This window comes from Montipora capricornis, chromosome 13 (genome assembly GCF_036669925.1).
Source record: "Montipora capricornis isolate CH-2021 chromosome 13, ASM3666992v2, whole genome shotgun sequence".
Taxonomy (NCBI): domain Eukaryota; kingdom Metazoa; phylum Cnidaria; class Anthozoa; order Scleractinia; family Acroporidae; genus Montipora; species Montipora capricornis.
In genome coordinates, this window is record NC_090895.1 from 28542411 (window position 1) to 28554900 (window position 12490).

The 12490-nt window shown below is 39.2% G+C and overlaps 2 protein-coding genes across 2 annotated transcripts in view; both read right to left on the minus strand.

Moving 5' to 3' along the window:
• LOC138028878 (uncharacterized) overlaps positions 1–1397 on the minus strand; it is a 16028-nt gene extending 14631 nt beyond the window's left edge. Inside the window, exon 1 of the mRNA XM_068876497.1 lies at positions 1241–1397. Within this exon, the coding sequence (XP_068732598.1) occupies positions 1241–1298 (58 nt within the window). The 5' untranslated portion in view covers positions 1299–1397. The remainder of the gene's footprint in view (positions 1–1240) is intronic.
• A 5139-nt stretch (positions 1398–6536) lies between these two features.
• LOC138028880 (uncharacterized) lies at positions 6537–11438 on the minus strand. The gene is made up of 4 exons (XM_068876501.1): positions 11290–11438; positions 9655–10013; positions 8864–8984; positions 6537–7902 (listed from the first exon to the last, which is right to left on the minus strand). Exons 1-4 carry the CDS (start codon positions 11345–11347, stop codon positions 7676–7678), a joined length of 765 nt encoding a protein of 254 aa, XP_068732602.1. The 5' UTR covers positions 11348–11438; the 3' UTR covers positions 6537–7675.
• Between the last annotated feature and the right edge of the window lie 1052 nt (positions 11439–12490).

Consider the following 12490-nt stretch of genomic DNA (forward strand, 5'->3'; position numbering starts at 1 on the left):
CAGAATCATTAAAAGATATGTTCCCCACAGCAACAGAGAGAGAACGTAACCAATTAACAAACAATTAAAAATTTCTGTGGTTATTAATTGGACGATTGTAGCAGAGCCTTATAATGTCAGCTGGATACCAGGATCAACAATTTATCATAAGTTAGTAATTTCAAGATGTTCCCTATAGTTCCACCCTATTAAACAGGGTAATATTTCGCACCAAATGTGCATTACACATGTGCAAATATGCAGAATACATCATCTTATAGACCGCTTAAGGAAGTAGCTACTGATTGGCCGAAGTTGCGCGGAAACAAAGTTGAGTAAGATACTGATGTCAAAGCTTTTAAGAAAGAAAATTCACGCAACATATAGCGGGAGCGTGTCCAAGAGGTTAAGGAAGCGGCCTACCCGAGACACGTCCCACGTCGTAAACAATGTCGACTTAAAAGGATCTTTGTAAGTTTTTTTTTGACTGATACCAAAGCGCTGAAGGAACTGAGAATGCGTGTCGACAGGGTCAAGGAAGTAAGTTTGCTGACTCACGTATCAAAGTAGATATTTTATCTAAAGGTTAAAACGATTAAAATGGCTTACTGCAGTTTGCGAAACGAAATGGAGCGAAACGGCTTTTTTGGGGGGAATTTTCTGTTTAGAATATCCGAGTAGACGCAGCGAGAAAGTAAATGTTTATTTCGCTAACTACAGATTCTCATTTCGCAAACTACAGATTTTCATTTCGTTTCGTTCCATTTCGTTTTGTTCCATTTCGTTTCGCTTCATTTCGTTTCGCAAACTACAGTAAGCCTTAAGTTAACACAACAGAAAGGAGTCGCTTACCTTATTTTTTGACACGAAAATGCTTTACTATTGCCATAAAAACTATTCAGTTAAGCTCGCATATTACACAAGATGAATTCATAAAAGCCACCATTTTCCAGCGAAATGCTTTTTGAAACAAACAACATATGTGCTATAAGAGGCAAAAAACCCTTCCTATTTCATTTAACACGTGCGTGAAGACCAGAAACTCAATCATGTCAAATTACACTCTGTGCAACTGCCTTCTTCTTGCCTTAGATTTGACTGTCCACTCACTATTCTCCACATTGAGAGAATTGAAACTCTTGTATTTGATTATTCACTACACATAAAGTGAACAGGAAAAGCAATCAATCATTTCTTTTACAGTTTAACTTGAAGACGAATCTTCCTTACGTAATTGTAATATTTTTATCGGTAAACTTACCTAGAGCAGAGGACAGTAGACCAAAAAGTAGCAAGGACACCAATAACTTCGATTCCATTTTATGGTGAATCTGTATTGAACTATGGCGAAGCCAGGTGAGACTTTATACGGCCGGGTAAATGAATAATTAAAATTCTCTTTTCTCTTGACGTAGTTGCTAGGAAACTGGCACACGATAAACAGTTCCACAAAATTTTATTGGGCCGTTAAACAAAGAGCGAGTTTCAAGTACATCATGTGACAAAAACAAAGGCTCAGAACACCTTGTTGTAATTTGCTCCCTGCTAAGAAGAGCCTATCAAAACAGAAACCATCAATATCAGTTATATCTGTGGAATGCATTTTGCAATGGTGAGAACCTTCAATACTATGACATCAGCAGGGAACTAACTCGTCACAGCTTTATCGGAGATCCTAATGGATGATTTGGCAGTAATCTGAGATCCACGTTATGCGAAAAGTATTCTGGGATCGCCAGGGGGCAAACATTGAAAGTCGCTAGAAAGAAATGTACGACAAAAAGTTGTGTCTTCGTCAAAATCAGTGATATTGGACAAAGAATAACGTGTTTTCGCCGTGATTTTGTGAGACATGAAGATGACTAATGTTTGTAGGTGAACACTGTGAGCTTTTGTGTGATTACCGTGATAAAATCTATCGATTAACACTCTTTCCAGCTTCCGTAAGATTGATTGTGAAATCTAGCCGTATCAAGTAATGCATGGTCTCGAAATAGTACAAAATTGAGGAGATTGACACAATAAAGCCTTTCAGTGGCCATTACGTGTGCTGAATACGTTTGCAGAGCTATATTAAAACGCATCCAGAGCTATAAATTAAATCGGAATACGTTCAAGCTAGTGCATAATTATAAGAATACATCAAAGTAACTGAACATTCAAATCCCCTCTTTGACACCACCGAAGACGAAAAATCAGTGTCCATGATGAGTGTGAAAGCGAACCATTTTTTGCTTGGTTGAAAATGTACAAATAGATCTCTTGAGCAGCATTACACAACGAAAGTTGTCCACAGTTTTTATTTCACATGTTCCTCCACTGAATTCAACGGGAGAGAAAAGTACTGAACGGCTTCAAAACCAGCGGATGATGATCAATAAAACTGCTTGACAACTTTCGGACTTCCCATGTTTTCTATCACTGGTTTCACCCCTCCACAGCGCAATAGCTCGGTAAACAATTTCTCTCCTAATGGGGTAAAATTACAGCAGCCATGTCAATGTCCTAACGCTTTGTAGCTAAAAAGAAAACAACTTCATTACACGTAATTACATATTGAAAAGGCTCTGTTGAGTCAATCCCCTTAAATTTATACCGAAGTTTGTACTTTCACACTCAATATTACGCAAGGAAGACTGTACTAATCGACAGAATTTGTCGTAACACAAAAACTTGGCTGTGTGGAAAAGTGGGACGGGGACGCGGGGACTGGGGACGTGTGGACTCGGGGACGTGGGGACGTCGGGAATCGGGGACGCGGCGACACCAAGAAAGTTGAATTACTTATGTTATTTTGCAAAAATGATCAACTGTACGCTTTTCAATTACCAGCTAAATATATAGCGAGATTCAAAAATTGGATTCTCGAAAATGTATTCTCGCCACCCGTCACAGAGCTCGTCTGTGAAACAAAGCAGAAGACCTAATGGCCCATTTCTGAGCCTGCAGCTCAAATTTCACGTTGCAGCGCTTGTTGTTGTTTTTGTTGTTGCACAAAAACTTGACCCTTATGACTTCTTCTCTGTAACTGAAGTTTAAATACCGTGCCAATGTTCTTGTTGGCGGCATTGTAACTGCATCTTTCCTGGCGCTTGTTCAATTTGTTACCTTTGATGAAAAATTCGGGTTGTAACCGTTGATATTGTCGAAAATGTTCGTCATCACATAAAATCACATAATAAGTGTCCATAGAGGTGTACAATGAAAATGAACGATATCAGGTAGTTTTAAGCAGTTTCAAGCACAACGTTGTCGGAATTTTTTAAGGTAAACGTTCCCCCAATCTCAAAAACAAGCGTTATGACGTCTTCAGTCAAGAAATGTGACGTGACACAGACAACTACGAGTGAAATGCATAATTAAAAATGAAAAGGTTAGGATGCAGAATGTGGAAGTACTGTTAAATATTCAAGCCTCGATATACGTGGGGAATTATTGTAAAATGATCTGAGAAATGGTCATACCAACGTTTCGTTCATGTTGCCTATGTCAAATAAGGACTTAATTAATGCAAAAAAATGTGTCCCTTCGTTTTACCTAAATTACTCTACTATGTAACTTGATGAAAGTATAATGAAAGTCACCTTTTTATGAAGACGAGTAATAAACTATCCCATATAAATTTACTACACCTCTGTTTCACATTGTACAAATGAGGAACTTAAAACCAGGGTACAACGCAGTTACGATCAACAGACCAGGATTTTGTGAAATATGATGAAAAGTTAAACAAATGGCAAAAATGCGTCCCCGAGTCCCCACGTCCTTATTTTTCGACACAGCCCAAAAACTTACACTTTTCACGTACAAACATTAGTCACCACCGTGTCTCACCAATTCAGGGCAAAAATGCATTATTCTTTGTCCAACATCACTGCTTTTGACGAAGGCACAACTTTCTGTTGAACATTTTTTTCTAGAGACTTTAAATGTTTGCCCCTTGGCAATCCCAGAATCCTTTATGGATAACATTGTCTCCGATTACTTTCAAATCATTCATTACACAGCGACTGTCTTAAGACCGGCTCAAAATCTGCAAACGACTAAAACTCGGTCCGCGTTGCAATATAACTGATTTGCTGTGAGTATGAGCAAACATTTGCATATTTAAGTTAGGTTTTAATGAGCTAATCAGTTGAGAGTTCGATCCTTTTCTCCCACGAGGGGAAATCAATGTGTCACCGTCTGTCATGTTCCATGCACTTATGGAAGAGGTTCAGGAAGTGAGGCCACTGTTTACAACGGAGCAATATTTCGATTTGAATTGGCTCTTTCCCGTTGATTGTCTACAGTCATTACTTATTTGTTTTTGTGGACTCAAATTGCCAGGTAAGAATTAGTAACGAGAAAGAGCCACGCCAAAAAAATGTCGCGGTAGCTATGGTTGTTTACCATTTACCAAAAAAATCCGGAAATTTCGGTTGGAATGTAAATGGTAAGCCTATTTTGGTCTTGCCAAACGGAAAATGACCGGAGAAAATGGAATTTCTTTTGCCTCCATCCAGACTCTCTCGGTAAACGTGAACGAATTTTGCAAACGGTACACGCCGATCCCAACTAAATTTCCCATTCGGGAGTGTTTTGCTTACCATTTGAACGAACCTAGTACCTACCGGTTTCTGCTTGTAAATGGTAAACAAACTCTGGCATTTAATACTTAAAACTGGGTAAAACAAGTAGCATTGCGCTTAAGCTTTCACACACAGCACTCCTGAGAACAGTTTTTGACAGCATAATTCGTCAATATTGGATTTTTTGGCTAATTTAATCACGGTTTAAGTTTCAATTCATTTCCATCATATTTTTACTATGGTTTTTGAATGTGTCTCTGTATAGAAAGTGTATCATTATTTCATGGTTTCCATTTGGTCGTTCAGTGGAGCCCGCAAAAGCGGGACACTTGCAAAAAACTAAAATTAGCTTGCTTAATTCGCCACGTTTATTATAATTATAATAACAACAATAATAATAATAATAATAATAATAATAATAATAATAATAATACGGAACTTAAAACTTAAGGCCTGGCCAAACGCTCGCAACATCTTGCCACATAGTTGGGCGCAACATGTTGCGTACGTTTGGCTGCGATATGTTGCAACGTGTTGGATGATGTTGGATCAAATTTGAAAACGGTGAAATTTTTCGTGCAACATTTTGGATGTTGCATGATGTTGTACTCATTTGGCCTGGGTGCATAAACATTCACAGGTTGCGTTAAAAAAAGTTGAAAATGTTGCGTGCGTTTGGCCAGCCCGTTCATCACATGTCGCAACATCATGCAACAATGTTGCAAGATGTTGCGTTGAAACGTTGCGAGCGTTTGACCAGTTTTAAGACAACGACGGCTACTTATGAGTAAAAACAAACGCCTCGCACGCCTGCACGTGCGTTTTACATTTTGGTACATTTCCAAGCAGTTCTCGTCCTGACAACTACGTGATTTGAGATCAAGCGGGGGACACGAGCTTCTGCAAATAAATGTTCAATTTTCCCTCCAAACATCCACATTATTTATATCAGTTTACTCCTGTATCGTTGATACGACTCGAACGGCGTTTTCACAAGTAGGTTTATTTTTAGACTAGCCCTTCCCGCAAATTAAGTCAAAAAACAAAGGCAGTTCCGGTTCGGTGACCCTATGACGTCAGCTTAATTTCTTGTAATTGGTCATCGGGCTCCTGTGGGAGTCTCATTCGCGGGAAATTCAATCTACAAATAAATCGGTCTGTGAAAACGCCGTTACACGAACACAGTAGAGTTGTAGGATCCGGGTCATGGGTTCCTGAAGTGGTCTGTTATTACAATAGCGATATCTCTTGTTTACAAATATTGACGTCACATTTCTTTTGATATTGAAATTTGCCAAGCACGGATCAAAAGATGTTCTTAGGGGGCTACAGCAACGACAACCCAAAAAACAGTAATGAACTTTAACGGATTAACGCCCATGACCCAACCTCGTTCCCAGGTCTCCATTACAAAGAGACCCTGGGAACGAGTTTGGCCCATGACCGCGCGGTTTGAGTTGCACCTCTATGCTGTATCTCAAATCTCCACTGGAAATCATGAAACAAAGATGAAGCCTTGATATTTAACCATAAAGCCATGTAGTCGTGTCTGAACATTGATATATCGAGGTGTATTGCTTTCGCCCGCTTACAGCTGGCTGCACGTTTTTACATTGACTTCTTGTGTTTACTCCTGTGTAATTGGCCGGAGCAACAATTCTATGGTCTCCATGTAACAAATACACTCCATGTTAAGTGTGTCTTTCTCACGTGTTGACGTCTTCTGTGATCTATTACTGAACAGACGCACGGCAACGTGGAATCTGTATTTGTTTTACAAGATAATATTAAAAGAATCAAACGTTTTTGATGATGACGTAAGCTATATATGCGTCTGCCCTTTAATTGATCATAGATGAGAACCAATCAAAATGCGTGAATTATTGAGCGTATTATATAAACAGTAATAGTAGCACAATAACCATGGGTTAAGTTTGACTTGAGACTCAGCCAGCTCAAAGGGACTACATTTATGACAAAGAAGACTCCAAACAAAGCGAGAACTTTATTATACATTAATTGCATTAAGAACTACTAGTTATTCAACAGTTACAGATTACCCATATCCTATTTATCTGGCGGACTTGCGTTAACTTCTTTTATTTCAACGGACCGCATCCCTTCTCAAAACAGTCTCATGACATTGTAGTAACTGTATCCAGGCTCAGTCGGTTGGAACGGGACAAGGAAACCACGGCAAAGACTGGGTTTTAACTAACTGCCCATACAATGGCTGCAGCGTAAGAGGTATTAAGGCAATAGAAAGGAAATAGTTTACCAAAATTTTCAAAATATTGCAGTGCCTTAAAGGGGCTACGTCAGTATTTTGAGGTGCTTCGGAGACGACTGAGCAGACGCTATAAACCTAGATCTAACCTAGATCAGACTGATTCAAATTCACAATGGACCACCTTAAATACTTGAAACCAGAAACTCATGACCTTGAGGGGTTAAACTCTGGTTCAGAGCCGGGCTTTTTTGAGTTAAATATTTTCTTATTTGGATGTAACGTAGCTCGCGCATTTTCCCGCGCGTGCAGTTTCAATCTTATTTTTGTACACATTTGGGCATAAAATTGGTGTCCTAAAACCCCCAGCTTTGTTTCAAGGAAAAGAGTTGCAAGTTACACGCTTCAAGCTCATATGCGTCTGTTGAAACCCTTCTTAATCGAACCCAGATCTCTGTACGTGCCTTCGCTACATTGACAAAACTACCCTTATTTACGAAAAGAATGCCTATTACAAAGACCGATTACAAAGAAGTTGAACCTGAGCAAAAACGACCTTTAATATTATCTTAAACTTGAAAAACGTAGGGCAGACCCTTTTTCATTTGCAATCCATTCCAATCTTGTCCCTTTTCCAGTTATCCGTGCCCCTTTTAGACTTTGCGGAGTTTCTTACCTGTTGTTCTACAGTTTTTAGTGGCTATTGCGATGTTTTATGTGCTATTTTATGGGCATTTTGTGTGTCATGAAATCACCTAAATTTGCATGACGTGCCCACTGTAAATGTCAACTACCTCGTTTTTTTTTAATATGACAGTCTGAAATATTAAAACCTGCGCTATTTCAAAGTCTATCTGACCAAAATGAAATTTGTCCGTCTCAAGCTGCTGGGTACACCCTAAACTTCATTGATCAGCAGTTGCAAGGGGACCTTGGTCTTGGTGGAGGTAGCCTCGTCGTAGGATGGAGGCTTGACTTTCAACTGGCCAGAATAGGTGGCTCTCTTTTTCTTGCAGAAGAATGCGATGATAACCATTAACAAGATGAAGAACACCAATGCACCTGTACAGATCATTACCTTCGCAACTTTGGGCAAGCGATTGAATTCCCTCACATATCCATTTCCTGTCAAATAGGAATTACGGTATTGTAGTTCTTCAAGCATACTCTAGATTTTACTCGCGATTGAACGCCTAGGCGGTTACGTTTTTGGTATTGCGAGTAATCCTCACTTTGTCAAGCTTTAAAATCAATATTAAATTAAAATCAAGATTAAGTTGCTCTATGCTTGTTTTTATCTACCATAGCTCATCAATTCAGAATAAATGAGCCCCAAAAGGAAAGGAAAGGAAAGGACTCCCATATAAAAAGGGAAGAGAAGCTCGTCGTATCGCTTAGGGGTGTAAATTTCGGATTTTGGTCTCACTTGGGGTGTTCTGGGCAAATCGCAAACATTTGTAGCCGTGAAGGTCTCCTATAGGCGGTTGCGCGCGAAGAAATGTAAAAGTGTATATTTACACTTTTATATTTCTTCACGTAGGTGAAAGTATTAAATGATAATGTCTTCCTATCATTAAAAGTCACTGTATTTTTTATTTCTCTGTGTTTTAATGTGATTTCTTTTAGGGGTCAACAAAGCGTCCACGCCCTGATTGGTCTCCTTTAGGGGTTTAATATAAAATTTCCGACGAGCATCCCCCCATCCTGGGAATGAACGTTTAAGGGCGGCCATAAAGGCCGATTTGTTGTAGGTTTCCTGTATTAATTTGCGAGAGTTCAAATCGCTCTCAAGAGATCGCGGGTTTCAACTCCCCTCGAACCAACACTGACTAAGGTAAAAGAGCCGTCTTCGTAATTTCATCGTCTCCATCTTCGTAATTCACGTCATCTCGGATAAGGCCTATGAACCATAGCGCCGTCTCACATGTAATTCTCTCCGCTTGGAAAGGCTGATCTTCTAAATGGACTACTGATCGATAAGAACATATGAATAACTACCAACGGTCAAATTAGAAGAATCCAAGCGCTGAAATTGGTAAACTGGGAAGCGGAAAGATTATGAGAAATGTGCGAAATTATCATGTACCTGGAAAGTAGCATACTACGATTTCAGGGGAGGGTTCAGGGACAATCGGGACTTGTCCTTCAACAATTGTTACGTTGTAGGTTGTCTGTGTGACTTCTGTCAAACCCGCTAACAAATCAACCTGATGACACAAAAACAACACAAGTTCAGATGCATTTGCGTATTTTTCAAAAAGAAAACAAATAACAACATCCATAAACGAACATCGAGAAGGTCCTGAACCGTCATCAACGAAGTTGACAGATCAGGAATGCTTAACCAAGACGGCTACGACTACGACATCGCCACAAAACATTAATATCATTGGTTAAAGGAGCATAAATAATCGTGCTGCACGTGCAGCACGGATTTTGGCACGTATGTTTGCGGTCCTTTGCATGACGTCGACGTGAAATCAACATATTCGAGGTTTTGACGACAACGTACGCATGCAACAGTGAATCTTTCATTCTCTGTTTCAACTCTTAAAACGCTCGTACCAATTTATTTTTATGATACTTCGCCCATATTGTAGGACGTGAATGAGACTGAATAATCGCGAAAGACTTATGATAGAGCCAAGTTATATTTTGAGGTGACGTTTTCGTCCACCGTCGCCGTCGTAGATCTTAAAGTCCCTAATGAGACGCAGGTTCTGTATGACAAATGTCACAAAGTGCCCCCAAATTGTCTCCAGAAAAATCAATTATCATATACAAGTGCCTGTTGTAATACAAACTACGTTACGGTTTGTTAACGAAGCCCCTAACAACGGTTCCACCAAACTACCGTTCACATGGATAAGATCATACCTTGAAGTCAACAGTGGCTGTGTCATTGTTTTTCCTTACAGACATCTGGAGGAAGACATCAACATTTAAAGACCTTTGTATTTTTAGTGGAAATGCATCTATTTTCAGCTTATCTCCATCCTCGAAGGAGTTCGACCAATAAAAGTCGAGTTTCGGCACCGACAACGTGACGTAAGCGGTGACATTTTCTTGCCATTGGTCAATGTATACAGTCAGCTCCATTTCCTGATTTCTGAAGCGCGCTGAGCATCTGATTCGGCTGCAGTAGGACAACGTGCAACTGATTCCAGGTAAGCTCGGCCTTAGCTTGAGATGGCATTGGTCTTCGTTATCCTGACGATCAGCGAGTTCTTGATTAGCTTTTAAAGAAGAAAGGAAAAGATCTTTAGGTTACCAAGACGTGAATGGGACCTTAAATTACAACTGGGTTTACAAAAAGGGACATCGTCTGGTTGGAATTTTCTCTTTGACAAAACTTAACAAAACTTCTTTAATCTTGCCTGTTAGTCACCGCTTTGGAGCAAATTCGAAAAAAAAGAAAGAAAGAAATAAGCCATGGTTCATGGTTTCATGACAAACTGATACCTGGCGTTTGCAGTTGATGGCAACTGTCAAACTGAAGATCTGACTGCTAGATTCGAATGATCGGCGCCCCTCGAGAACGGATATTCCTTGTTTAGTTCTATCCGAATTTTCCTGGCTTGTGCCATTGAGTTATAGACAAAATAAGTAACGCCATCTACTCGCCGTCTCTTCTCACTCTTTTTTTGCTTGGGAATCTAGCATCCTCTAATTCGGCAAAATCCACTTCATTCAAAAATCATACATGAAAACTCTATCTGGTCCTCTTTGCTTCCTCTTATTTCACATCTTACTATTACCCATGGCTAAACATTCCTTGAAATTTAGGAGAAAGAGATCAAGTGGTTTTTTTTTTGGCAAGAAGGGTACTCGATAGTAAATTTTTGACCATTTTAATGCAATCAGTTCCCAAACATACTATCCGCAACATTAGAAGAGAGAAAATAGCCTCAGAGAAGTGGCATCTTTTCGAATTGAAGGGGGACCAAAATTAATAGCAACACAGTCCATATAACACAGAGCCCCTTCGTAATTTCAAGATCTGTTACTATGATGACGTCACCATAAACATTTCGATGTCGCTGCGACTGTCGCTGCTTGTTTTTATTCTAGAGCTGATGAAGGCATTGATATTTTCCCATTCAAGTTTATTATACGAAGTTCTCTTAAATAGAAGAATCAAAAAGCAGTTTGATTCCTTGATTCTATTCTTCTTTTGTTCTGAAGCAGTCAGATGTAATTTAAATGAAAGACGAACAACTGCATGCAATGCCTACAACCGCAAAGAAAAGTTGGATGTCTTCGTATCCAATAAAGATCAACAAACAGCTTTTGTATCTTGTTATCTTGATGAAAAAAAAGCTTTTTGAACCTTCACCTACCATAATTCTGATGTTTATGACGGTGGATTTAAAACGATATGAAGGTAAATTTACAAACATTCCGTTGTCACTGAACACAAATCGATCGGTCAATTTGGAAATAAAAGATGTGCGAAATCAATTATTACAAGCGCGAATTTCATAAAGTTACGTTATAAAATCTCTCACTCACCTAAAACACTCGACAAAAGTCCATTTATCAACAGCACGATTATAATTTTCGCTTCCATTGTAGAACTACGAAATTTTAAAGAGTGAACATCAATGGTGATATGCAAATCCTGGAACGAAATTTGTATTTCAATGACGTCATAGCCTAGCCCAGGTCACGCGACATTTGCACGAACGCGTAGTTACCACATGGTTTCTTGTGAGACAAGAAAATGGAAAAACCAAGGAATATTTTTGTGCTGAACTTGGATCTAGTTTAAAGTTGCCAAAAATTCAAATTGCCGACCTATCTTTAGCAGGCATACTCTTACAGGAAATAAACTCTACTCAAGCTGCAGAGCAATAGGATTAAAATATTGTGTACGTGTAGGCTTGACTTGCACAGTGCGATATATTCAACTTTGACAAACCTTTTCACATCACTTCAATCACTTAAATTTTTAATTCTTGTTGCGTGCTGTGGAAGAAAACTTTTAAAACCGTAGTAAAGAAATTATCAGGAAGGTAGGACTGAGCAGGGATGGGTTAAGAACGAAATGACCAAGGGCGAAATAACTGTGGATCGTGTTCGGCAATTAACCAAGATTGCCGCGGTCTGCATCATCACGCAGCCTGATGGTGAAATATATGAAAGTCATATATTTTGGGCTGTGGATTGTGACGATGCCAGGCAAGAATGGTGATAGCAGTTGAGAGCGTAACCGTGTGGCTTAAACCAGTTTAATCAATTTGAAGGAAATGTCTTATTATAAGAATTAACTCTAACACTATTTCACGCAACGGCAATCTTATGGTACCTAATGAAACACCAATAATTGCTCAATTTGCAGTAATTGATGTGACGTATTAGGTTAACATGGCAACAAAAGAGCCATAAAAAAAAAACCCCTTTAGTTTGTCTTTAAACACTCTCAAAAACGAAGTCGGTGACGCCATTTTTTTTTTGCTGGAAAGCGATTAGCAAGCTAAAATAAAACTCTCTGCAAAGTTAAACAAATTCTCTGGAGCAGATTTAGGGCCACCTTAAAATTTTCCAACTGTGAAGGTGGCTCTGAATCTGTTCCAGCTAATCTGTTTTCAACTTTGCATAGAGTTTTACTAGTTACACTTTAAATCACTTTCCGGCAATAAAAATTTGAGGTCACCGGGTTCGTTTTTGAGATATGAACGTTTAAAAGACACAATAAGGGGCGTTTTTATAT

Excerpts from the sequence above, each read along its gene's own strand:
- LOC138028880 (XM_068876501.1), bottom strand. The coding sequence starts at position 11,347 with ATGGAAGCGAAAATTATAATCGTGCTGTTGATAAATGGACTTTTGTCG. Across the intron at positions 10,014-11,289 it reads ACTTTTGTCGAGTGTTTTAG|CTAATCAAGAACTCGCTGAT; the intron begins GTGAGTGAGAGA and ends CTTCTTTAAAAG. Across the intron at positions 8,985-9,654 it reads CAGCCACTGTTGACTTCAAG|GTTGATTTGTTAGCGGGTTT; the intron begins GTATGATCTTAT and ends TTGTGTCATCAG.